Source organism: Aspergillus saccharolyticus (assembly GCF_003184585.1).
Source record: "Aspergillus saccharolyticus JOP 1030-1 unplaced genomic scaffold BP01scaffold_62, whole genome shotgun sequence".
NCBI lineage: Eukaryota > Fungi > Ascomycota > Eurotiomycetes > Eurotiales > Aspergillaceae > Aspergillus > Aspergillus saccharolyticus.
This window is the reverse complement of record NW_020290672.1, coordinates 14,255-37,986: the sequence shown is the minus strand read 5'-3', so window position 1 is coordinate 37,986 and position 23,732 is coordinate 14,255. Positions and strand designations below refer to the sequence as shown.

The 23,732-nt window shown below is 51.2% G+C and overlaps 6 protein-coding genes across 6 annotated transcripts; 2 read left to right on the top strand and 4 right to left on the bottom strand.

Moving 5' to 3' along the window:
- Positions 1–602: 602 nt before the first annotated feature.
- On the bottom strand, positions 603–3,453 carry BP01DRAFT_204022 (uncharacterized protein). Its single transcript, XM_025571049.1, has 2 exons — positions 2,828–3,453; positions 603–2,721 (listed from the first exon to the last, which is right to left on the bottom strand). Exons 1-2 carry the CDS (start codon positions 3,279–3,281, stop codon positions 752–754), a joined length of 2,424 nt encoding a protein of 807 aa, XP_025426637.1. The 5' UTR covers positions 3,282–3,453; the 3' UTR covers positions 603–751.
- Positions 3,454–7,272: 3,819 nt separating this feature from the next.
- BP01DRAFT_361046 (putative RNA polymerase II transcription elongation factor (Ctr9)) lies at positions 7,273–11,575 on the bottom strand. The gene is made up of 2 exons (XM_025576047.1): positions 10,440–11,575; positions 7,273–10,371 (listed from the first exon to the last, which is right to left on the bottom strand). The coding sequence occupies exons 1-2, from the start codon at positions 11,295–11,297 to the stop codon at positions 7,561–7,563; spliced, it is 3,669 nt and encodes a 1,222-aa protein (XP_025426636.1). The 5' UTR covers positions 11,298–11,575; the 3' UTR covers positions 7,273–7,560.
- A 215-nt stretch (positions 11,576–11,790) lies between these two features.
- On the bottom strand, positions 11,791–13,639 carry BP01DRAFT_361045 (lysophospholipid acyltransferase family protein). Its single transcript, XM_025576046.1, has 3 exons — positions 13,476–13,639; positions 12,445–13,361; positions 11,791–12,366 (listed from the first exon to the last, which is right to left on the bottom strand). Exons 2-3 carry the CDS (start codon positions 13,296–13,298, stop codon positions 11,976–11,978), a joined length of 1,245 nt encoding a protein of 414 aa, XP_025426635.1. The 5' UTR covers positions 13,299–13,361; positions 13,476–13,639; the 3' UTR covers positions 11,791–11,975.
- A 462-nt stretch (positions 13,640–14,101) lies between these two features.
- Positions 14,102–15,937, top strand: BP01DRAFT_395683 (NADH kinase POS5). Its single transcript, XM_025578411.1, has 4 exons — positions 14,102–14,303; positions 14,364–14,550; positions 14,610–14,724; positions 14,795–15,937. The coding sequence occupies exons 2-4, from the start codon at positions 14,403–14,405 to the stop codon at positions 15,864–15,866; spliced, it is 1,335 nt and encodes a 444-aa protein (XP_025426634.1). The 5' UTR covers positions 14,102–14,303; positions 14,364–14,402; the 3' UTR covers positions 15,867–15,937.
- A 1,614-nt stretch (positions 15,938–17,551) lies between these two features.
- On the top strand, positions 17,552–20,853 carry BP01DRAFT_203912 (serine/threonine protein kinase CLA4). Its single transcript, XM_025571048.1, has 4 exons — positions 17,552–17,672; positions 17,810–19,793; positions 19,847–19,946; positions 20,024–20,853. Exons 2-4 carry the CDS (start codon positions 17,811–17,813, stop codon positions 20,434–20,436), a joined length of 2,496 nt encoding a protein of 831 aa, XP_025426633.1. The 5' UTR covers positions 17,552–17,672; position 17,810; the 3' UTR covers positions 20,437–20,853.
- Positions 20,854–21,631: 778 nt separating this feature from the next.
- On the bottom strand, positions 21,632–23,710 carry BP01DRAFT_387126 (uncharacterized protein; the record flags this gene model as incomplete). Its single annotated transcript, XM_025577718.1, has 2 exons — positions 21,632–23,500; positions 23,588–23,710. 2 exons carry the CDS (start codon positions 23,708–23,710, stop codon positions 21,632–21,634), a joined length of 1,992 nt encoding a protein of 663 aa, XP_025426632.1.
- Between the last annotated feature and the right edge of the window lie 22 nt (positions 23,711–23,732).

The window sequence follows — 23,732 nt, the reverse complement described above, 5'->3', positions numbered from 1 at the left end:
CCGTCATGGCACCTGGAATCCGGCTTGCATCTCCGAAGGTTCCTCATATATGGGCCCAAATTCAGCTTTGCCTACAGTAGGTTACAGAATCGCACTGATTACCTAGTCCTCTTTGGCAGTCGCCTGTGGCATTCCAGGTGGTCTTTCAGGAACAAACCTGATACGTCTCTTCTGTACTCGATAAACTGGAATTGGATTTCAAACGACCACCGATGGTGCCGCATTTCTTATGAGAGAATAAATGAACATTCAAATACTTTCCACGTTCACGACCATAGATCCTCCGGAGAAAATAACAAAAATGTGGCCGAAACCAAGCGGAAATTGTTTAGGAAAGCCCCGCTGACAATATCAAGTCACTTCTCCATGCCTAAAATCAGAGAGAGGCCGAAGAAAAAAAGGGAAAAGAAAACAAACGAAAAGAAAAACCCAAAGTTTTTTTTCCACCGATGAGAACAGTCGCTCGGAAATGCAAGAGAAGTGCAGATAGGCAAGAAAAACAAGGAAGTGTAGCGTGCAGTGCTGCTATGCAAATGTCCAAGCCAGATTGTCGTCGCAAGAACTCGAAGTATAAAAGAACTGGAAGCAATCTCGGCTAAAACAGGTGATGGAGATCATAAATTCATAGAAGACGTTCGATGGCAGTACGACTAGTGAAGATAACCAGGACGCGTCCGAATTGCGAAGTGACTGAGTTGGTTAGTTTTAATGAGATGCGTCGGTCTATCAAATGTACAGGCCACATAATAACTCAATTCGCAGCCGCTGGAAAGAGGGAATAGGATGCTCTGCCTTTACGACGCGGCGCCACCTTGGAAGTAGCGGCGGCGACCAAGGGTGCTGCTTCAACCTCGCTCGTGGACTTAGCTCGGTCGTGGATAGAAGAAATAATAGCAGGGCCCGACCCCACAGGGCTGAAGCTTGCATCCGACTCCGTGTGATACAGCCTTTGTGCTTCGGCTTCCCGTGCGAGGCTCTTGGTCTGTCTATGGTGTGGGGAGTCTGGCTGTCCACCCGCAGTGTATTCGCTAGTGAGTGAGAGCATCTGTTCAGTCGAGATGAGCTCTCGGCTGTTTGCCAGACTGTGCACTAGCTCGGGAACGCTAGCGGTCGAAACAGATGACCGATGTTTGCGCACAATTGATGCTGCGCGGGATAAAATCAGACTTTCTTGAGAATTGCACTTGCTGATCGGGGAGAAGCTGCTTCGGGGAGAGATGGAATGCTCGATGGGCTGAATTGCACCTTGCTGCGAGTAATATGAGAAATGGCGGTCCGACTCCGCATCTGCGGTGAGATAGTCCTCATACAAGGACTCGGGGTTCATTGTCTTGATCAAGGCTGGTTCGAACCTGACAGGACGGAAGTAATCACTATCTCGTTGGAGAGAGGCCACGCTAGAGTCATAATCAGCAGTGGAAGGCGTAACAGCCACGTGAGAGCTGACTTCCGAGAATGACGGAATGGAGTCTAAGTCCGTGGTTATCACGGCGGTGGCGCTTGGACGACTGAATGAGACCATGCTGTCATTGTGATTTGGGCCAATGTCGGCTCCTACCATCACATCCGCCTTAGGCTCGTCAATGGAATTGCGGGTCCAATCGAAATTCGAATTCGATTCGGCTGCATGCTGGTAGCAATAATCGATATCAGCCTCCCACGAATCATACAAGGTTTCATGGATGGCTCGCGGAGCGATCAAAGACCTTCTTCTCGCAATTTCTGAGCCAGCTTGTTCAATTCCTGGTGGTACTTCTGGTATTGGACGTTCCTGAGGAAGAGTAGGAGAGCCAAGTGCCTCGGAGAATTTCCTTGTTAGGTCTTGCATTATGTGTAAGGACAGGCCAGAGGTGGAAGGAGCAGCCGTGGAAGTTGACTGGATCTCGACCAACGGGAGCTGGCTGAAGCCTGTGATTGTCTGAGATGATCGCATGTCACCGGGAAGCTCAGACTCGAACCACTGATCCGAGGTCATGAGTGTTACTTCTTCACCTTCTTCTTCTTCCGGTACGCCTTCCAGGTCAGAGGACAGAGTTGTCAGAGACATGGACGATGCCCTCGCATCAAGTCTCTCCTTGCCAATATCCGTGGTAAGTGCATGGGGAGTAGGCACTGCGAACATGTCCTGCAAGTTTAGTTGAGACCATGAAGAACCCCGGCATACATCATCATCCTCGTCACCGTCCTGCGAGTATACATGCTCAGGGTATGTTGGCTGGCTGGACAAGCCCAGAAGCTCGTCAATGGCCCGAGAAGCTGGCTCAGGCAGCTCCGGAGACGACGCTAGCCTTGAGGAAGAAGCTCTTAGGGGAGAAGTAGCCATGTCCGGTCCCTTGGGAGCTCTGGGAACAGGTCGCGAGAAGTTCTCAAAAACGCGCGACTCTGGGCGCCCTCGGATATCGTGCTGCTTAGGACTGATCGACGAGGAGCCATCCGGCGATGCTGGGGGGCTTACTGGTATCGTATCGGCAGCAATATCGTTCTCAGCGATGGCGATCCTGTATTGGTTAAGGTCCTCTGATGAGAAATCACGGAAATGCAGATCATCAGCTTGAATACCCTTGAGGTTAGTGACAGGTCTCTGAGAGGCACGAATCGCCGAGAATTCGGTGACCAAGTCAGTCTCCCGAGCCTTCTCGAGAGATTGAAACTGAGACGGACTTGTGTGAGTCAGATGGTGGAAGTCAAACGGATCTGAGATCAAGCTCTTCAGCTGATCATCTGCGAAGGCCATCAGCATAAACATCCCATGCCAACTTCGTATGGATTGCGCGCGTGCAACAGCTGCTATGGTCGAGGATAGAAAGTAGGATTGGAAAAGACTTACGTGCGTCGCTCTGCCGTGGTTTGTGATGTCGACTAAAGAGATCGGAAACCTCAAATCGGGACTTTTCACGGTCCACCTCGTCCTCCTCATCCAGCGTTGAGACTATGTGAAATTTACTCCCCCGACGACGCAGAATGCGACTACCACGCGACAGGATCGATTTCGTCACGCTCTCAGAGCGTTCATAACGAAAGCCGGCCGACGAGCTGGCCCGGTCTTCATAGAAGGGCAGGGAGGGTCCATCGACCGAGGTCATCGAGGAACCCGGTGAACGACGGGAGGAGGAAGTCGTGGAATTGGTGGTGTTGCTGCGAGAACGGCCGCTCAAGACGGACAGCCGCTTTGGACTCTGCGCATGTGCGGTCGATCTGGAGCGGGTGTGAACCGAATACTGTTCGGGGGATCCATTGCTAGGTGCTCGGCCATAGGCACGGTCCAGATCCTGCTGAGACATGGTGGGGTCCGAGGCAGAGCGACAAGTGAGTCGGAGAGAGCGATGTTGTTTCGCGTGTGGAGGAAAGAGATTTCGATGGCTATGTATGGAGGAAAAGGCGCGAGCCAAACATATAAATGCGCTGAGCAACCTCTTAAGCCACCAATCGCAGAAAAATGATCTGGCTTCGGTTCATGATAAGGGCGCGGAGGATTTTCTCGTGTGCAAGGAGATCGATGCGACGGAGAGCGAAGCCACAGAGGATGAAGTACGATCGGGGGCAGGAGAGGGTTTAAAAGAGAGGCGGATGAGCGACACGGGGAGAGGGGGGGGGGTGGGTGGAGGTGGCTGAAGAAGTAGGAAGAGATGAAGAAACCCCGTATCGTGCGGCGGAAAGTTTCTGGAGTTGTTTTAGATCGAGGGTTGAAACGGATGCGACAAACACGTCCTAAAATCGGAACAGGAGAGAGCACAGTTGGCAAGCAGCAGTTGTGGCAGCACCAGCCCAAAGAAGGTCAAAGTCAAAGCAAAGGAAGAATAGGAAGAATAGGAGTTCTACTAGTAGTAAAGGAGGGAAGTATGGGGACTATGTACGAATAGCGAGTGCAAGTGGGCAAGTCAACTTGGGGGCGCGCACCACTTAGGTACCAGTGGAGAATCGCGCAGTACAAGAGGAACCGCAGATGAAACGAAGGACGATTGAAAAGTATCGGATAATAACAGGTTCACGGTCTGGGGAAGGTACGAAGAGCTCGGAGTTTAGTTATATGGAAGAAGAGGATGAAGGGGTAGAAGAGGTGGTGGAGAAAGACAAATATAAACAATGTTTAATCAAAAAAGGTGGAAAAAAATAAATCTTTGCTTGGGTCCTCAACTTTCACGACCACGACTAACTCACTGTAGTACCTACCTTAGTCAACTGTAGGTAAACTAACAACTACTAACCAACTACTACTACCTGACTGCTCCATATGACTGGGTTGGGAGGGGAGAAGGCTAGCCGATGGGGATGCCGGAAAGATTAGAAAATTCCTGGGTTGTCAATTAACTAGTACAGAGACTTGGTATTATTACTTTTTGATAACAGTTGTCTTAAGGTATGGTACAGTAATAGTTAGTTAGATCAAAAACGTAGTTACGGAACACGGAGTACTGTGTACATAAGTCCAACGGGTCTTGCCAGATTGAGCCTCCTTATCTGGTCAATCTGTAAGCAGTGATACAGAACTACAATATGAAGAAGTGTCTTACGTTTAAGGGTTAACAATTTGTCTGTAGGTAGAATTATGAGACCAATTCACAAAGGCGACTGGGAAACATAGATTTATCTTGAATCATTATTCCTTATGTCTATGGATACTGTCTTCTAGTAATCCCTCAACTGCTGCCCACTCCGATCCACGGAACTGGCCTTGTGCTGGCTTGATCGGCATTCGGCATCATGGTCCTACTATCCACATGCAGAATTCTTCAGTTCATTGGCGTGAGCTGCGATGGAAGAAACAATGAATAAAAAAGAACACACACACTCACACACACAATCTTGAGAAAACCTTTAGACAGAGTCTTTGTATTCCGATAGCAGCAATAGTGAATCCTCAAAATGCTAACTATGGGAGCGAGAACCCATTAGATTATTAGTTTTGGCACTGCAACAAGAGTCGGATGAACGAGCTGAGGCCAGCTGGGAATTGTCCGAACCCACAGACAACCTACTACCACTTAGCAGTACGTACGGTGGTGATTGCCCGAGTACGACGAACTTCCTGATCAAGGAAACACAGTCGAAGCAAGTCTCGCGCTCAGCTCGTTGAATGGGAGCACTGCATAGCCAACGCAGGCCATCCATGATCGCATCGTATTCGTACAAGTGTAGTTCGTTGATCTGGGATCATTGTGCGTTGCGTATCTCGCCCATTCGAACATACATACCCAAACTATCATGTACTACCTATCGTGAACCCATCATCCAGTAATCCGTACGAATACTTACTCGTACTCGGGAGAGACCACATATACTCTAGATAGTTACTCATTTTATTTTGTTGACGCAATGCGACGTGACAGGCACAGGCCTGTTCAGCAATGGATCGCGACATAGCAAGCTAGAAAGACCAAGAAATCCATTCAGCCCCGGTTCCGATAATACGAGACGTCAGTTCAGGCACGACCAGATCTTCATTCGCCTATACGTTACACGGCCGTCGGACCCAATTCAACGTCCTCTCCACCAGTCACCCCAGAATTGATGCTAGCCCTAGATTCCAGCGGCTTGACTGGACGGTTGACGGGAGCTTCTCGGCCTGGCTGAACTTTGTGAACGCCTAGCGGGGGAAGAGGGATCAAGGGAGTTCAGACAAGGTGAGCATGTCACAGCAGCAGCAGCAGCAGCAGCGAATTTGACTCAGATTTCTTTGTCGACATGTCTCTCCCATCTAACAGAATTTTTCATATCATGAATGCGGGAAAAGGCAGCTCTCCGACCCCGTTTCTAAAAAGTGAGATAGTAGCAGCCCAACGGGGCGTCCTTAGCCACGACGACAAGGCGTTGAGAACGACAACTTTGCGGGCCGCCCATCAAGCTGACAGTGCCTTTCAGAAGTCAATGGCTTCATGTGTTTCCATCACATTCTGCGGGCTGCTGCTCGCTGCACCTCCGAATGGCGAGACCAGATACCGTAGTATTGCCTAGGCTGAGAGGCGGGCGGGGAATATTATCCACTCAACGTGGTGGGATAAGTCTCATCATATAATTGAATCGACACTCGATGATCCTGGTCGGACCCATCGTAGATTCATGCAGTGACCAGGATCTCGGGGTTCACACAAAATGGGATTGTGAGTTTGTGTGCCCGAATCGACTCCAGTCTCTCTCGCATTTTGCTCAGTATTGCCTCTTGCCTCGGATCCGAGTCAAAGCTCCGAATGTCTCACTGTACTGTCTCAGGAAGGCTTCGGCATTTAGCTGACAGGGCTTGCTTGGGGGTTTGAACCAAGCAAAATACTAAGACCTCGACTCCAAGGCTGGGAGGACCAATGATGAGGTGGACGCATCAGGACGCACACCGCTTTGTGTGTATGTACGTATGATGTATATGTAGACAGTACCAAGTACTGTACCACCCGTACCTGCAGCTGCTTGTGCCCTCGTGCAGCTTAGGCACGTTCCGCTTCCGACCCTTAGGTACCATCCATGATCGCTTTCTCTCAATTTGACTTGACTTGGTGCATTGCATACCAACGTTCAAATGATGTATCAATCGTCAAGTCTGAACATAAGTAGGAGGTGCTAACTTGACCTAGTTAGCTTTGCTTCTTGCGTACTCCACCGTAAGGGAGGGGAGTCCTTAGTAGGTTAGATAACTATGATATTATGATAAAGTACGGAGTACTGTTATAGTGCTGTTACCAATGTGAGGGAGCGGAAACTCAGTATTGAAAAGAGGTTAGCAATAACTACACATCCATGGTATTTGTAACCAGATCATACCGGGCCAAATCTGCCTGCCACACCAGTGTCTCAGATCTTTCAAGCTTCAGCCTCCAGCCTCCCTTTACCTTTTTGTTTCTCCTGGATTTTCAACCCTTTAGTGGCTTTGAATGCCTAGCGTGTTGCACCATCCCGCCTTCCTTCCTCAAATCTTTCCTTCCCAACTTTTCCGCTCCATCGTCCTCGAACTCCTGACGATCTCTGAGGCTAGACCAGACCGGCACTAATACTTGCCATTTTTAGCAGTGTCCCTCCCACCTTGCACGAGAGAGGGACTAGATACGGAGTAATGTATTGGATGCTCTAATCATTATTGTTCAGAACTGGATGATATTCAGAAATAAAATTAGAACGACACTTCAGCCCTGGCAGTCTGCTAATATTGGATTGACTAACTTGGGAATAGCTTCATTGTTCCAACCCTGTGAGGAAGGTGATCTGCTTCAGGGTCCAGATATTCCTACTAGACTTATAACCCAGGCCATTTCGGATTGATGTCATAGTGAGGGAGCACGAATAGTACTCATAATACTAATATTCAAGAAGGTCAGAATATGTTTATTGTACTGTACATATCTAGGCACCTCATAACCTAGTAGGCCAACCAACACAACCCACCCCCACCACTTCCATTCCAACAACGCCTTCTCATAATCTGACCACCGTAACGGCATGGTGCGAACGAGCATAACAGAATTGAACTCACAAAACGTAATTGCCCTAATAAAAGTCGGTCTGGTTCTTGCCATCTCATGGTGCCTCCTTTCCCCTCACTCCATTCTCATCTCAAACCCAACACAACCATAGACTTCACTCATCATCTTGCATGGGGATATCCTCTTCGTCGTGGTCATTGAATAGCCCATCATCATCTCCTTCATCGCCCCCAAATACAACATACCCTTCCTCGGCCCCAGCACCCGCAACTTCCTCAGGCTTAGCCCCAGATCCTGCGCCCCTTCCAGCCACCGAGGCCTCGGTTTTTGCAGGTTCGTCGTCCTCGTCCCCCTCTTCCTCATCGTCATCATCAGCCACGCGGCGCGTGACTTTGGCCCGACGTCGCTGCACCACATCTTCCTCTTCGTCTTCAGAATCCGCTCCCGGGTCACCCATTGTGTGGTCATCGTCCGCCGGAGCCACTGCCTCAGCATCCGAGTCATCTGAGTCTACTACCATCTCGCTACTCTTGTATTTGCTCTGTACCTTGCCGCCAGCCCGCCGCTCTAGGCGCCGACGCTTCTTCGGCGCCGTCGCGCCTTCGCTCTCAGGCTCGCTACTTCTCGCCTGACGAGGAGAATCTCCGCCATCGTTGATGAAGTCGTCCTCAGTGCCCTTCTTCTTGCGCTTCGAGGTGGTCCGCTTCTTACGCTTCACCTTGGCCCCCGTCTCCGACTCCGTTGTTAGCTCCGCTTCTTCGCGAGTACGTTCTTCTTCGGCACGCTGCTCAGCCAATCGCTGTGCCTCCTCAATCATGCGTTGACGCTCCTCGGCAACCCGTTGCTTGCGTTCTCGCTCGGCCTCCTGCGCCTGGCGCACCTCCTCCTCTCGGCGCCGGATTTCCGCTTCGCGCGCCTCGCGCGCCTGCTGGAGTTTGGCCGCATTCTTCTCCTCGTAATCCCTCTGACTCTGTAGGGCACGCTCGAGCTGCTTGATGATTGTGCGTCCCATGTTTGCGCGTTGCTCCAGAGCACTGGCCGGGTAAGGCGGATTCTTGGCTTGCGCGATCCGACCAAACGTTTCCACCGCACTGTGGAGTCCAGATGCTGCATCTTCCACGTCCTGGACCGTCTTCTGCGTTTCTGGGAGACCGTACGTCAATGAGGCAATCTGGTTCTGCACGAAGGCAATATTGAATTCAAGGTGAACCTGGCCCGGCGCAACGGCATGGGCGCGCTGGGCGTAGTCCAGCGCTGTCTTCATAGCTTGCAAGTTCATCTCTTGCTTACCCTTCAGCAACCAGACACGACCCAAACAGGCAAGAACCTGTGCGTCACGAGCCCGGTCGCGGGACAGGGCAGCCTCGTAATGCTCAATCGACCGCGTGAACTGCCGAAGCTCCGCGTAGACGTGGCCGAGATTGAGGTAAACACTAGCATCACGCAATGTATCTCGAACCTTGGAGAAGATATGAACCGCAGAAGCGTGGTCTTTTTTGTCGTCCACGAGCGCAATGGCGATACCCTGCGCTGCGTAGGCGTTCCTTGGATCCAGTTGCAGAGCCTTGTCGAAGAATTCCACCGCACGCTCGTACATCTTCCGCCGCTTTTCCTTGTCTTGATCGGTGTCCCGCCGCATGTCACGTGCTGCAGCAAGATGAATGTTACCCATTCCCGTGAGCGAGTACCGGTCATGCTTATCATAGTATTGCAAAGTGTGTTTGTAGTGGCGCTGCTCGTGGTCTTCCGCCAGGTTGGCCGCGCGTTTTTTGGACTTGCTCAAATACCAGCCAAACAAGGCTCGTACCTCAAGGTTAGTTGCATCGGCTTCATATAGCTTAGCCATTTTTTTGGGGCCCTCATCTGTTGGGCTTTGTCGCAGAGCAATGTAAGTCAATCGCGCGTTGGCTTCTGTGTAGTCAGCGTGACGCGCTAGTAATCCGTCGTATACCTTCTTGGCATCATCTGGCATGTCGGCTGCCTCATAAGTACGGCCCAAATTGTAGCTGATGGTAGTCACAAGAGCATCCGTATCGAGCTCGCTCTCCTGTCCCTGGGACTTGACGCAGGCATCGAGTGCGGATTGAAACATCGTCCGAGCAAGTTCAATCTTCTCTGCTTGGTATAGGAAGCATCCCATGTTGTTGAGTAGCTGTGGAGGTAATTGTTTGCGAAGGATAAGCTTGATCTGCTCCACATCATCCACACCTTCAGGACGTTCCTCTCCAGGAATCTCAGCGAGTTGCATTTCCTCCAGCTGAGTGAGGCATTGCATGCTCTTTTCCGGGGCGGTCTGCTCGTACAGGCGGGACAGGTAAACCAAGACCGACTCGTCGGGCAGAATCTTCTTGCTCTCGTCCTTCCAAAGAGTACGGACAGACTCTAGAAGTCCAATGGCTTTCTTGGCTTCTGCGGACTTATCATCTTTGCTGCTAGCTGCAAACACCTCCTCTGCGTAGAGGGCACCGAGCAAGATCATACTCTCCGGGTTCTTGGTCTGTTGGATGATTTTCTCCAGCCGGAACTTGGCTCCGTCAAAATCCTTGCTGATTGAGACCTGCATCTGTATACTACCTAGTTTGGCAGGAAGATAACCATTCTCACCGCCGCGGGCCTGGTCCGCTCGATTGTAATATTCCGCTGCGTGAACGAGGTCGCCTTCATAGTGCGCTTTCCGCCCAAGCAAATACCATCCATCACTGGCAATCGACATTACGTCTGTTTGTTGGATGGCCTTTCGGGCCAAACTGTCAACAGTACTATATGACTTGCGCAGGAGGAAGTAGCTGCCGAAGAGAGCACATGTCATTGGGTACTCTTTATCCAGTTTGAATGCCTTCTGCGTATATTGTGTCATGGCCACCTTATATAGAGAACCAAAGGCCGGGTCTGTGGTGGAGTGTCGGGAGCTGTCGTACAAATAGTAGACTGCAAGAAGGATATTGGCGACTTTTGAATCGGGGTTCTATGTAGTAATTGTGTAAAGTTAGGACTGATCTTCTTCTCAGCCAGCGTGCGGTCAAGTTTACTCACCAATGCAAGCGCCCGCTCCCAGGCGGCTTTTGCCTGCTCTTTAAATCCCAATTGCCACAGACAACAGCCGATGCCGATGCGAGGATCAGGGTCCCTCAGCCCAGGCGCTTTCACAAGTACTAGCTGATAACCTTCCAATGCTTCCGAATAGCGGCCCAGCATGTACTGCGCACGTGCATGACCGAGGATTGCCATTATATTGCGACCACCAAAGACCTTGGACGATTCCTCAAAACACTTGAGGGCCTGACGTAATGATTCGGCGCGTTCGGAGGTATCGATACCCCCCGTACGCGTCGGTCGGAGAGGTTGCATTGACGCGCGTAGGAGAGACAGAACACCGCGTGCCAGAAAAAGAGGAGGGAAAGCCGGATTCAATCGTGAGGCCTCATTCAGCGTAGATGTTGCTTGCTGTAGGTAATAGTCTTTGGTTTTGGAATCTGTGTAGTTTTCGGACTCGTTCAGAACACGAGGCGCTTGTCGGCATTTTAGCATCAACAACCAGCAGACCCAGCTTAGAAGCCCGAGTTTCTCCTTGATCGCCCCGTGGCCTGCAGAAGCCAGCCCTTTGTTAAGGATGTCAATCGCATGGTCGAGCTGGTTTTGTTTGGCATACGCGAGCGCGATTGTCACCCAAAAGTTTTTGGCGGCTTTCTCGTTCTCCAAAAGGGTGCACAGCTCGGTCGGATCGTCGGGAAGGACCTCTAGACTAACCTCGACTTCGCTGTCAAGGGTTGATGCAGGAATATCAATCGCAGAAGGAATGTCGGAAAAGCGAAGATTAGCTGGCGGTGTCGCGGCCGGTGGGACGTGGTTGTTGGTGGTGCCATTGACGTGGCCATTATGAAGGGACGTCATGGCGTAAAATTGAGCGATGCGTCCGTAGGCGGACGCGAGTGAGAGAAACAGGGAAGTCGATGGCGAATGCTTGATTTATCAAGACAAAGCTCAATTCATGTCATATTCGGGGTTGACTCGATAGCTTGGGACTGCAGGTAAAGTGGGGTCCTTTTTATTGAGGAGGCAGGCAAGAATAGTGCTCTTTACTCTCAGTAGCGCCGGGGTCGTCGAACGTGATGATCGCTGCAGGCTCGCGATTTGGTGGTTTGGTACAGTCGAGGATTAGAACCTACCAGGAAGGAGGATGGGATGGAATAGAGTTGGAGATGGACGGAAATTGAGGCTGAAATGGTAGCACCGCCACACGGGATGTGGCTCGAGCCCGCTAATCTACCTAAACCTACTTTAACCATGTCCCAGGCACAATGATGCAACAGGTAAGTCGACCTTGGATTTCTCAGCCTACATTCGGATTTCTCACCTTACTTTCGAGTCTAACACAATATTGCAACAACCCCGCTCGATATAGACAGACAGCTATACACAAGAATACTAATGATGCTCATCATGTCATTCAGTAAGTATAAGAACAGGAGAGAAGTCGTGACGCTTAGTGCATTTACTCAAATCATGACATTGCTCCAATTTCCACCCGACCGAAGAACTCCATTTACTGCGGCGTACTGCGCAATGGCCTCAATACAAACCAATTAGCCGGGGCAACTTGCACAGCAAAGCAGTGCCCACCAGCACCATGAATATCCTGCTCAATTCAGCCCAATGGCGTAGCCGAACATGTGTTTCAGCATAGCCAACAGCCGCCGCAGATGTCTGCTCTGGACTTCCAGATTCAGCGATAATAGAGCCTCCTAGTTCGGTCGGAAATCGGCCAGTTCCGAAGCACTCGTCCAAAAGCTGATCCTTCTCGCCCCAGCGAGCTCGGAGCCAGGCATCAAATTCGTCTTGATCTTCCAGTGGGATGTCTGCAACCGCAAAGCGTCTCCAATGCATGTTAACGGAGGTCGGTGGTCGACCTTGTAAATATGTCGACCGGAGTGTGAAGTACTTGTCAGGTAGGCTACCTTTTCTGCAAGGATGAACAGACAGAGGTGGTTAGAGACCGTAGAACGAAATATGACCAATACCAAAATGCCAGTCTACTTACGGAGGTCCCTCGTAGGCTACGGTGCAGTCATAGACCCATTCCACGGTGCCCCGTAGTTGTTGAAGACAGAAGAAAAGACCAGTGGAGCGGGGTATAAGCTCATGCCTCAAAGGTGAAAGCTTCTGTTTCACTGCGTATTCCGCACTCCGTCTTCTAGTGTTGATTGACAAATTCGTCCCTTCTGGGAAGATCAAGAGCCACATGGGATCATACTGGGGCGAGCCCGACTGAGAACCTGAATGCTGAGTCTTCAGTTTCTCTAGACGGTGTTGAAGTCGCGGCTTGTCCGAGAGCCACTTCCGAGCCATGAAGATGAAGCCGTAAAAGGTCATACCTTGACCAATGATGGGAATGTATTTGAGAGACTCTTTCAGAATGATGAAGATGCGACCGTGCATCTGGTTCGTATATGCGACCCACCATAAATAAATCCAGTCGGTGTATACCTGGTGATTAGCGATCATTACCAGTCGCTCCGGAAAACTCGTCTTTAACCGTCCGTCCGCCGCAAGATGAATTTGACCTCGTACACTTTTGTCTCCGCTGACGCGCACAACCGTTGGACAACCCCACTGTGTAAGAGCCGTAATCACCAGGCCGAACGATTGCTTAGTGTATGCCATGTAGGCGTAGTAATAATCCTTATTGATCAGATAGAGAGGGCAGCCGATAATTTGCGTCGCTAAAATAGCGACGCAACAGCAGTTGAACCATGTAGCGAGCAGAAGAGAGCGAAGTACTTGCATGGCAAGACCATGCTTCAGGCGCGGAGCCGCATCAGTAGGATCGTGATGCTTATCGCTCACAGAATTTACCGAGTTCACATGCTTCCGCTGGCGAATATCGGATTCCATCATGGCACAGGCTGGGAACGGGCGACCAGGGATATGGGACTTTTACGGTTGGGACAATCGAAACTTTATATAGGTCAGCTCTCACTCAGTATGGTCACGCGGGCAGATCTGCCCAACGATATTGACTAAGAACAAAGATAAACGAGTGAGGAGAAGCGGTGTCCACGACATACTCACCAAGAGAATTATCAGGCCCGCTCAGGGCTAGATATGAGCCCAACGAAGGACGAAGCTCAGGTAAGCTTGAAGCGAATGCTCGATTATAACACAAATGGTCTTTTGAGAAGTTAAGGTATAAATCACATCTGGGTCAAACCATGCTCAAACCAGCAACAGAGGTGGATTGTATGGGAGGAACCACCAATCCTATTTATACGGGAGCCTCACAGTTCCGTCAATCACCGGAAGGGAGCTGGAGGATGACATAACCCGAAGAGCTGTGAGTTGTCTACTCCGTACATCCAGCACAGTAGTTAGGTTAGTTAGTTAACTTAGTACTTTGTAATTAGGTAACTAGTTAACTTAGTTATCTATCCATGAGTGTTTAACATGGGGTCTAACTGCTCATACCTGACTGATCAAATGACTTTTGACTAAACTTACTGGTCAACTATCCAGATAGCTTACGTACGGTAGTAAACAACCCACTCAAGTTAGTACACTCGAAGGTCGATGAACTCTCTACTGCGTAAGTAGTACCACTACGTACCACGTAGTGTTTTCATACGTCAGTCCCTCCTGACTGCGGGCGAGCGGGCGGTCAAGCAATGCCGAGTCCGGGGGGGCAGTTGAATTCCATCATGCTTTTCCTTTCCTCTCGTTCCCTCGTTGAGCTCTCGCAGCTAGTCCTTGGTCTGCTGGGTATCCTTTTCTTGATAGTATCTTCTAAAGCATCCAGGACTGTACTAACGATTGGTATGCATCATTTCTCAAGGTATTCATCTAGCAATCATTATATGGTTTCCCGCTCATGCTGCCTCAAAGCAATGAATCAGGCTATTTGAAGTGAGCGCACCATCTCCTTCAATCCTTAGTATGATGCTGACCAAGAAAATTTCTGCTCAGAATGCTCTCGATCTTCACAAGAGATACTTCTTGGTGAAAATGAGTTCCACAATTTTCCGAGATCAGTTCCCCTGGACTGGTTTCCTCGGCCGGCTCTCATGGACGCGAAGCTTTTCCTCGTCGTCACGGCGGCACGAGATCACAGAGCTTGAGACACTGCCGCAGCGAGTTATACCAGGTTATCAAGGTGTGCGTTCTCACGATGTATCATGAATGGCCAACCACTGACGAGCAATGCTCAACTAGAGTCGCAAGTGGGCGATCTTCTGTCCCTTCGATGGCCAGCGCCGCCGCGCAACATCCTTGTTGTGAAAAAGGATTGTGCTCCGACAGTAACTGAGTCGCTTGTCGAATTTGCCAAGTACGGCCTCCGTCTTTCTGTGCCTTTGTCATGCAAAACTTGACCCGTACTGATTTTCGCGACATTTTAGTCATGCGACGTCTACGTATCCTTCCACATCGATCATCCTCGAACCCAAAGTTGCAAAAGAAGTTCATGCATCGCTGCACGCCCCTGTTTACACAACCTCTATAGATCGCCTCCGACCAGCATTACACAATAAAGTAGACCTCACCGTGACCCTGGGAGGAGACGGGACTATACTGCATGCTTCATCGCTCTTTGCGACGTGCTATAATGTACCACCCATGTTGTCGTTCAGCATGGGCACGCTCGGATTCCTCAGTGAATGGAAATTTTCCGAGTACAAGCGCGCATTCCGCGAAGTTTACATGTCTGGGGCGGGCGTGGGAGACCGCGCAACCGTGCTAGGCGATGTGCGGCCGACCGCAGCTGATGAATCACTAGACCTAACCGTGGGCCCAACGGGCTGGTCATCGGTACGGGGCAAGTCGATGGGTTTGACGCGCGGGGCTCGGATTCTTATGCGCAACCGACTGAAGGTGGGGCTTTTCACAGCTGACGGACAGCCGATTCGACAAGAAGCATCATCAAATTCTTTGCCGGGGATCTGGGATCGGCGAGGATTGTATGTCATGAATGAAGTGCTGTTGCATCGCGGTAAAGAACCGCATCTGGCGGTGGTAGATGTCTACGTGGGTGGTCGCTTTCTGACCGAGGCTGTAGCCGATGGGATCATTATCTCGACTCCAACCGGGAGCACCGCATATAGCCTAAGCAGTGGCGGCAGTATTGTGCATCCTCTTGTCCCTGCTGTGCTTTTGACGCCGATCTGCGCCCGAAGCTTGAGCTTCCGGCCGTTGGTGCTGCCGTCAAGTACACCAATCACTTTACGCCTGAGTGAGAAGAATCGCGGTCGTGAGCTGGAGGTGAGCATTGATGGGGTAAACATGGGCCAAGGGATGAGGGCGGGGATGGAAGCGCGGGTATGGAATGAAGAGATGCGGCATGGCAAGAATGAATGGCAGGGGGGAGTACCGTGTGTGATGCGGAGGATCACCGGCGGAGAGGCGCATGATGGCTGGGTTGGTGGTTTGAACGGATTGCTGAAGTTCAATCATCCATTTGGAGAGGATCGCTGATGGCGATGCTCGGGCCCGTTCGACTTTCCATGTAACCACAATAACTTATACACACCACAATAGACTCGTAGTACTTTGTAAAGCCAACTTAAAGCAATATGTTAGTGGGGTGTTTGTAGTATGTATTGATTTTATTAGCACTCAGGGCACAAGTATTTATCGTAGCATATTTATAATTTTTATGCTTTGAGGGGGAGGAAACTGGGCAAGATCGATGAGAAGCAAAAGGGGGGGGGTTGAGGGGGAAGTGTACAGTAATACACTACTGTAACTACCTTATGGAGTACTCTGTAAACTACTACTACTACACAGTAAAGTGAGTGGAAAAGAACTGAAGGAAAGGAAGGAGGGTCTGTGGGCCGCCCACCCCGTCGCACAGTAACTTACTATTCTTTTCCCCTGCTTCAGTATGAGACTATGAGTACGTCGGAGACTCGCCCCTGTGTTCTGGACCTGATCTTCACGGGATCTCTCCCTGGCCCGACAAAAACATAAAGACAGGGTCTGATGTGATGATCTTTTTGATTGTTTGTCTACACTAGCAACAGCAGTAAGTCAAGATCGTGCCTATGATTGAGTGAGTGAGTGAAATTACCTTTACTTCTCCTGTGGCATGTTCAGTTGGTTCGAGTTAAGGTTGAGAAGTAGAGTTCTCGTCATGGATCAAGGTAACTCAAATTACTTGAGTCGACGACATTGTCTTGCAAATTGATAGACTGAAACGGGTGATAAGAGGAGCGGGAAACCTCCCTCCGTCCTCCTCCTCCTCCTCCTGAGAAGCAGAAGAACTCCAAATTAATGAAACAACAACAATAACAACAAGAATTGTCCCCCCCCCCCCCCGCTCTCCTCTCTCCTGAATCATTATAAGTTCTACTTGTATTCTACCATTTAGTACTTACACATAATTAATCTTACCTGAAAGACCTACTCAGTACATACCTAGTACATATTAACTACACACTGACACCGTAGTCAACCATTCACTTAACTACTCCTACACTCCTATTAACTACTACCACTAACCACTCCGTATTGCTCTCGCTTCTCCCTTTTCCTGCTTCCTCTGCGCCCTTCTTCCTCTTTGTTTCTCCTCCGCCTCTCTTTCTCCCTCCCCCTTCCCCTCCTCCCCCTCCTGCTCCTCCTCTTCTCTCGTTTCTTCCGTCCCTGGTTGCTCATTATCTCCCCGTGTGTCGTCATAACTAATACCGTCGTTCTTTCTTTCTCTTCACTACGTTACAGCTGCGTCTTGCTTAGATCGTGTCCTACCGCCGGTGCTCACCCCGTCTGAACTTCGGGGCAGCGACCTCGAGAAGACGTGCGCTTTCATCTTCGGTGAGGCTTTCACAGGGACTTTTTTTTGAAACCACAGGTAACCCAGCCTGTAAGAAATGCCTTTCCCCAATGAGCGATGGCCATACTATTCTTCTCCATCCCCGTCTTGTTGCAACCCCCGTCGCCCCCGGTCCTTCCCCTTTACGTCCATATTGCTCTTCCGAACATACATACTTACCCCACGATGTGCTGCTGTACGCGCGGGTGTTAATGCTGTGCGCATGCATTTTCTCTCTCTTTCTCTCTTCCCCCACCCCCTCCCCTTCGTCTCCTTCGCCAAATCTAAATGTCCCTGCATTCGCGATCCTACGATTAATTTAGTGTTAAGAAAAGCCCCCTGACTAATTCTGCAGGAAAACGCATTGCATCTTCTGATTTGATCGGACTGCTTCCTCTTCCCTCCTCTCCCCCTGACGCCTCTTCTTCCCCCTCCCCACCCTCAGCCAAACTTGGATGCTTTCCTCCCAAAAAGTAAGCTGGTTAACCCCATTTCCTCCCCTGATCCTCTTTCGCCTTTACGACCCCCCAGTCCCCATCTCCATAGCCATGCCAATATCCACAGACGATCCATAGACGGCTTTTGGAGGGCGATGCTGACCTGGCTGCAGAATGTACTCCCACGACCAATTTATGAATCCGGGGCCTGCTCCCCGCCCTCCCGCGGATCGGCCAAAGCTCAACTTGCCCACCAACCCGACCGTAGCCACCTCGTTCAGTCAAATGAGTCTCAATTCTCCTAGCACTCCCGGGCCTGCCAATCTATCCCTCTTTCCCAATACAAGCACACCTACGCTCACACGTACCAAGACCGAACAGTCCGGACAGGGTGGAGTCGCTGTGATCAAAGAAGGCTATGTTCGCTGCAAGGAGGACAAGTTTCTGGCGACTTGGAATCAGCGGTATCTGATCCTACGCGAATTTCGTCTCGATTTTCTGAAGAATGAGACAGGCAAGATTGTTCTGTCGATCCCACTGGCTGCGGTCACAGGTGTTTCACGCTCGGAGGATACACGCATGGCGTTTGAGATACTGCGGCTGGCGAACCCCAAAGATGCCAGTTCCAAAGCGGCCTTGATCACCCGCGATGTGCCCACCAAGAGCATCACCTGCGAAGTCAAAAGCGACGACGAGATTTACGATTGGATCGATAAAATCTATGAGCGCTGTCCGGGAATGGGTGGTGTCGGCAATCCCACCAACTTCAGCCACCGTGTTCATGTAGGCTTCGATCCGCGCACTGGTGCCTTTGTCGGGTTGCCACCGGAGTGGGAGAAGCTTTTAACTGCGTCCGCTATTACCAAGGAAGACTATAAGAATAACCCCCAGGCCGTCATTGAAGTACTTGAGTTCTACTCCGACCAGATGCGCGAGCAGAACCCCCAATACTACGCCGGCCTAACTTCGCCCCCGACCCAGCAGGCTATGTCCTACGGCAATAACTCCGTGGGTAATTCCATCGCGCCCCCTCGCCCACCACCACCCGCTCCTGCGCAACGATTGGATATCAACCAATCGTACTCCAACCGCTCGGCAGCCTCGCCGCCTGCGCAGTCAGATCGTGCCGCGGAGCAGCAGCAGCAGCAACTGGAGCGAATGAATGAGCTGGCAGATCAGGAGCGACGCCGTGTCGAAGAAGAGGCCCGTCGGGCGCGACAGCGAGAGGAGGAGCAAAGCAAATACGAGCAGGATGTGTATAATGCTTCCCTGCCTAAGACTCGCGCACCCCTGGCGAAGCAGGAATTGGGAGGGTATGGATCACCGGATGATCGCTACAAGCCCAGTCGCCCCGCTCCCCAAGCTCCAGGCTCCACTCGTCCTGATCCTTCGCGTCAACTGACTGCCCAGCGCTCTGCACCTTCCCCGCCTACGGCTGGCCAACGACCTGGAGACTACAGCAATGGCCGGACAGAGCAAGCCTCGCCTAGCTCAAGGTTTCCGGCCCAGACTCAACCTGCACGAACCCCGAATAGCGGTCCCAAAACGCAGCAGGCTCAAGGCCCGCCCCCTAGTAAGCTGCCTGCGCCAGTGCAGCCGGTCAAGCCATTGAATATCGCAAACAAGCAGGCGACAGGCAAGACAAATGTGCCAGACGGAGTCCGTCAAGCCGAAGCGGCTTTGACGAAAAAGGCGGAGCCCCGGCAGAGGGAGGTGCGCATGTCGGCTATGAGCGAGAATGAGGTTATGGATCGGTTGCGGTCCGTTGTCTCGAAGGACAATCCAAATGAGTCCTACAGTAAGCAGCGTAAGATCGGACAAGGCGCCTCTGGCTCTGTGTATGTGGCTCGCGTCAAGGAGCATGCCACGTCTCCAATCGCTCGGGAGCTGTACCGCCAATATGGGCCGCGCACTCAAGTGGCCATCAAGCAAATGGATTTGCGCAGCCAGCCGCGTAAGGAGCTGATTGTAAACGAGATCATCGTCATGAAAGACAGCCAGCACTCGAACATTGTGAACTTCCTTGACTCCTTCTTGCAAGAGCAGAGCAACGAATTATGGGTGGTCATGGAATTCATGGAGGGAGGTGCTTTGACCGATGTGATTGATAACAACCCGGTAATCCAGGAAGACCAGATCGCTACCATTTGTTTAGAGGTACGTCTTGACCCCTCCACGTCTATAAGAAAACTGACCCTGATTATTGCTAGACCTGCAAAGGCTTGGCTCACCTACATAGCCAGAACATCATCCATCGTGATATCAAGAGTGACAACGTGCTCCTGGACCGAGCTGGCCATGTCAAGATTAGTGAGTGCCGACCGATCTTCCCGTTAATGGTCCACTAGTAGTTCGTTTATAGCTGATTCATTTATGGTTCATCACAGCCGATTTTGGTTTCTGTGCTAAGCTCACAGAGTCGAAGAGCAAGCGAGCTACCATGGTTGGTACGCCGTACTGGATGGCCCCCGAGGTTGTTAAGCAGAAAGAATACGGACCTAAGGTCGATTGTTGGTCGTTGGGCATCATGGCTATTGAGATGATTGAGTCCGAGCCTCCATATCTGAATGAGGAGCCCCTCAAAGCATTATATCTCATCGCTACCAACGGCACTCCTCGTCTGAAGAAGCCCGAAAAGCTCAGCAAAGAGCTCAAGTCCTTCCTCAGCGTCTGCCTCTGCGTGGACGTCCGCAGTCGTGCTACGGCGGATGAGTTGTTGGCACATGAATTCCTCAAGATGGGATGCAGCCTGGCTAGTCTTGCAGAGCTGCTGCGCTGGAAAAAGAACAGCGGGCAGTAAGCGATGACGGAAGAGATCCCAGCGCTGGACGTAACATGCTACAGTGCGCACTCGGTATCTTTTGATGATTTAAATTCGATCTTGTCCCTCCACATATGGGTTACATTTACTCGACTCCGGCCGATTCTACTACTCTTTGACGAATCATTTTGCGATCCGATCTCTTCTCGTGATATCCACACACATTGCTTTGTCTTGCGCGCGGACTTGGCATGGATACCTCGGCGTTCTGAAAATCGATTTTCTCGGCCTTCTTCTCCGGCCCTCGCTTTTCTTCTTATACATTTTACATTCGTGCATAATCCTTATTTTGCGGCCCGCCCGCTTGCCGCTGCGTGGTGCTGTGTGAGCCGTCTTTGCTGTGCTTGTCCCCGCTAAAAGCAGTGCAACGAGCGTAAAACAGCACGGTGCGAGGGATAGTCTATACGGTTTCCGACTGCTTCGAGAAACGGAAATCGATTGCGCTTTAACAGAAGCGGTCTTTAAAAAAAAGGACTGAACAGTCGCTGACAAGAACGAAGGATGGACAATCAAAGTCCAAGAGAGGTTGCCCGTTACTTTCTGTTGATTCCTCTTTCCCGCATGTTTATGTCAGTCCATGAATCCATGATACTATAGCTTAATCATCCATGAATGGTTGGCATGCGAAGGGAGAAGAGCGAAGCATGAAGATTGATGCTATACTGCAGGTATGCGGTCGTCTCCCATGCGATTCCGAAACCAGCGGACGAACATAGACCTCAACAAAATCAATTCTATACCCTCTTCATGTTTTCTTCTCGGAAACCAAGGTCGGGTTCGTACGTAGCCAACTAACTTCCTTAGCATACAGTAATGGGACAATCTCGAAATAGCATGGTGAGTAAGTAGTGGATCGACTATGTAACATAACAAGGCAGCTCACAGGTCGATGGGCTCAGTTGGAAAGAGCATGCTCAGGTAACTGGAGCAATGGTGCTGTACGTATTGAACCATTCTTGCATCCAGCGAACGAACAAAACATCCTCTCCGACCCTATCGATATACCCACCGTCAATTATGTTTCCGTCATATTCGTTAGTCGCATCCATCAGGTTCAGATCCAAAACAGACAGCATTAATCTCACTTTCGCCCCTGCGTCTCCGGCTAAGGGTGGCACTTGATGACCCTAGGTCGCGAAGAAGTCAGGAACCCCCGCAAAGAAATCTAAAAGATTCAAGGCAGGACTTCATCTGGTCTAGTAGGACACAGATCTCCAAATAGCACTCTCCCATCATCTGACGCGGAGTCGGATTCCAATTCCGACTCGGACACCGGGCTGTAGCATGCTTGTGTGAGCTCATGGATCCATCGAGCGCGGTCGGTCACTTCAATGTCTTTCCAGCGGCGGTAGGATGATACAGTATCTGCGGGAGTGGAACTTAACAGCAGAGAATTCGTGTCTGGGTCGCAGGAAATGAATGAAGATGAGAGAAGAGAGATGGGCGTGGGATTTGAGGATACGCATAGCCCCGGCTTTTTGCTTTTTTTGTTGTTTGTGGGGACCCTGGCTACCACAGCTGATTCCGGAGATGCGGTAGAAAGGTCCGCAGGAGGAAAAGAAGATGGAGGAAGGGGAGAAGGAGGAGGGTAATATGGACGAGCCACAGCGTCGCGAATATGCGGGGGGAGCCAGTCAGCAGCACCGAGATAGGGGGGCATTGCTCCCCGAATTTCGGTAAAAGCCTGCAGAACGACGCAAACAATGAGGATGGAGAAGAGGGCAGCGAACCCGCTCGAGAAATTGGCCCAGAGCTCGGGGTTACCGGGCATAGACAAGACGTAGCGAGGATAGCGGCTAGCCGGAGGGCAGGGGCAAAGTGGGAGGGTGTGGACGACGACAGTGTTGCCCATACTGACGGAGGCCAGCCTTACGTACTGCGGAGTAGTTGCGGGCGACACGGGATGCGGGGGTGGATGGAAGGGTGCAAAGCAGAGCTTGGTCATGGAAAAAGGATGCACGTCGGGGAGAGTAGTATAGCGAAGTAGAGGGCCATAGCCGCCTCGGCCGCTGTGCGGATTAAATTCGAGCGTCAGAAGCTCGATGGATTGATCGCTGCCAGAGACTGCGATAACGGCCTGCTGCTGCTGATTGACCGGATCATTGCCGCCAGAGCCTAGGAGGCAGATATCTAAGCCCAAACCGATCTTGATGCTCCTGCGGAGCTTTCTACGCCGGGGAATAGTAGCTTTCCCGGTAGTTATATGCTGCCCCGAATTTTTCTCCCTTAGTGTCGGGGCCAGCGCAGTTTGGAAATCAAGGACCATCAACTCAGAGCCTTTGCGGTCAGGCGCGTTCTGTAGAAGGAGTAGACTGGTCGGCGAGAGGAAGCGCAACGCCCTGATCTTGGGCCGAATTCGAGGGCCCCTCTCCGGGACTGGTGTCGTGTAAACACACTGCACATCCGGGGAAGCATTTGAGCGAGTTTCTCCAATAATCTGACCTATGAAGATATCGATCCCGTTGCTGTAGGCAAAGCGGAAGGTGCTCGTCTCGTCGTCTAGGTCGATGATATCGATGTCCTCAGCCTCCTCATCGTTACTTAGCCGAATACGAGCGATGACCTCCGTTGGCCCAGGCGTAGCGGTCGCGCTGAAGAAGACAATCTCGCCTGTCGCCGCCAGACCGGTGGCGATGGCAGCCACTCGAGGGGACTTTGCACCAGCTATCCATGGGGAGAGTCGCAGGAGTCGTTGATAGGTGTCGGAACTCTTTGAGCCCTTGACTGTGCGAAAGAGCGACGCGCGGGATAATGGAGTGGTTTTTCCAGGGATTGACGCGGCAGACGAGTTGTCCTTCGCTGACTCATCCGCATCACCATTTATGAGGCTTTTACGCGGAGGATAGTCGATGCAGAAGGACCGCAAATGTTGGTTGTTATCTTTTTTCTGTTCTTCCAGGGAACTGTTGATGCCAGCTAAGGCAATGATCGAGTCCCCAGTTGGTAGTGCAGCTGCGAGGGAGGTCACCGAGTCCTCATTGCGCGACAAATCGATTTCGACGACTGGAGAAAGTGTTTGGCGTTTGTAGGAATCAAGGAGGACCTGTTGAAAGCACGAGAGTCGTTAGCAGGCAGGTTCATAGGGATGAGCAAAGGCGGGATAAGGCAGACTTGCGATTTTGTTTCCCACTCCACTGCGGCCCTCGCCTCCTCCACCAGCAACAAGCAGAAACCCGGGATTACGTGGATCGAAATCAGCGGCGAAAAGAGGACAGGAAAGAGTCAGCTTAGCGGAAGGAATGGAGGGCGCCATCCTTGGCGAGGCTCAGAAGTCA

Excerpts from the sequence above, each read along its gene's own strand:
- BP01DRAFT_204022 (XM_025571049.1), bottom strand. The coding sequence starts at position 3,281 with ATGTCTCAGCAGGATCTGGACCGTGCCTATGGCCGAGCACCTAGCAAT. Across the intron at positions 2,722-2,827 it reads ACCACGGCAGAGCGACGCAC|ATGATCAGCTGAAGAGCTTG; the intron begins GTAAGTCTTTTC and ends TGGCCTTCGCAG.
- BP01DRAFT_361046 (XM_025576047.1), bottom strand. The coding sequence starts at position 11,297 with ATGACGTCCCTTCATAATGGCCACGTCAATGGCACCACCAACAACCAC. Across the intron at positions 10,372-10,439 it reads GGGAGCGGGCGCTTGCATTG|AACCCCGATTCAAAAGTCGC; the intron begins GTGAGTAAACTT and ends ATTACTACATAG.
- BP01DRAFT_361045 (XM_025576046.1), bottom strand. The coding sequence starts at position 13,298 with ATGGAATCCGATATTCGCCAGCGGAAGCATGTGAACTCGGTAAATTCT. Across the intron at positions 12,367-12,444 it reads GTAGCCTACGAGGGACCTCC|AAAAGGTAGCCTACCTGACA; the intron begins GTAAGTAGACTG and ends TCATCCTTGCAG.
- BP01DRAFT_395683 (XM_025578411.1), top strand. The coding sequence starts at position 14,403 with ATGAGTTCCACAATTTTCCGAGATCAGTTCCCCTGGACTGGTTTCCTC. Across the intron at positions 14,551-14,609 it reads AGTTATACCAGGTTATCAAG|AGTCGCAAGTGGGCGATCTT; the intron begins GTGTGCGTTCTC and ends ATGCTCAACTAG. Across the intron at positions 14,725-14,794 it reads TCGCTTGTCGAATTTGCCAA|TCATGCGACGTCTACGTATC; the intron begins GTACGGCCTCCG and ends GCGACATTTTAG.
- BP01DRAFT_203912 (XM_025571048.1), top strand. The coding sequence starts at position 17,811 with ATGTACTCCCACGACCAATTTATGAATCCGGGGCCTGCTCCCCGCCCT. Across the intron at positions 19,794-19,846 it reads TCGCTACCATTTGTTTAGAG|ACCTGCAAAGGCTTGGCTCA; the intron begins GTACGTCTTGAC and ends GATTATTGCTAG. Across the intron at positions 19,947-20,023 it reads AGCTGGCCATGTCAAGATTA|CCGATTTTGGTTTCTGTGCT; the intron begins GTGAGTGCCGAC and ends GGTTCATCACAG.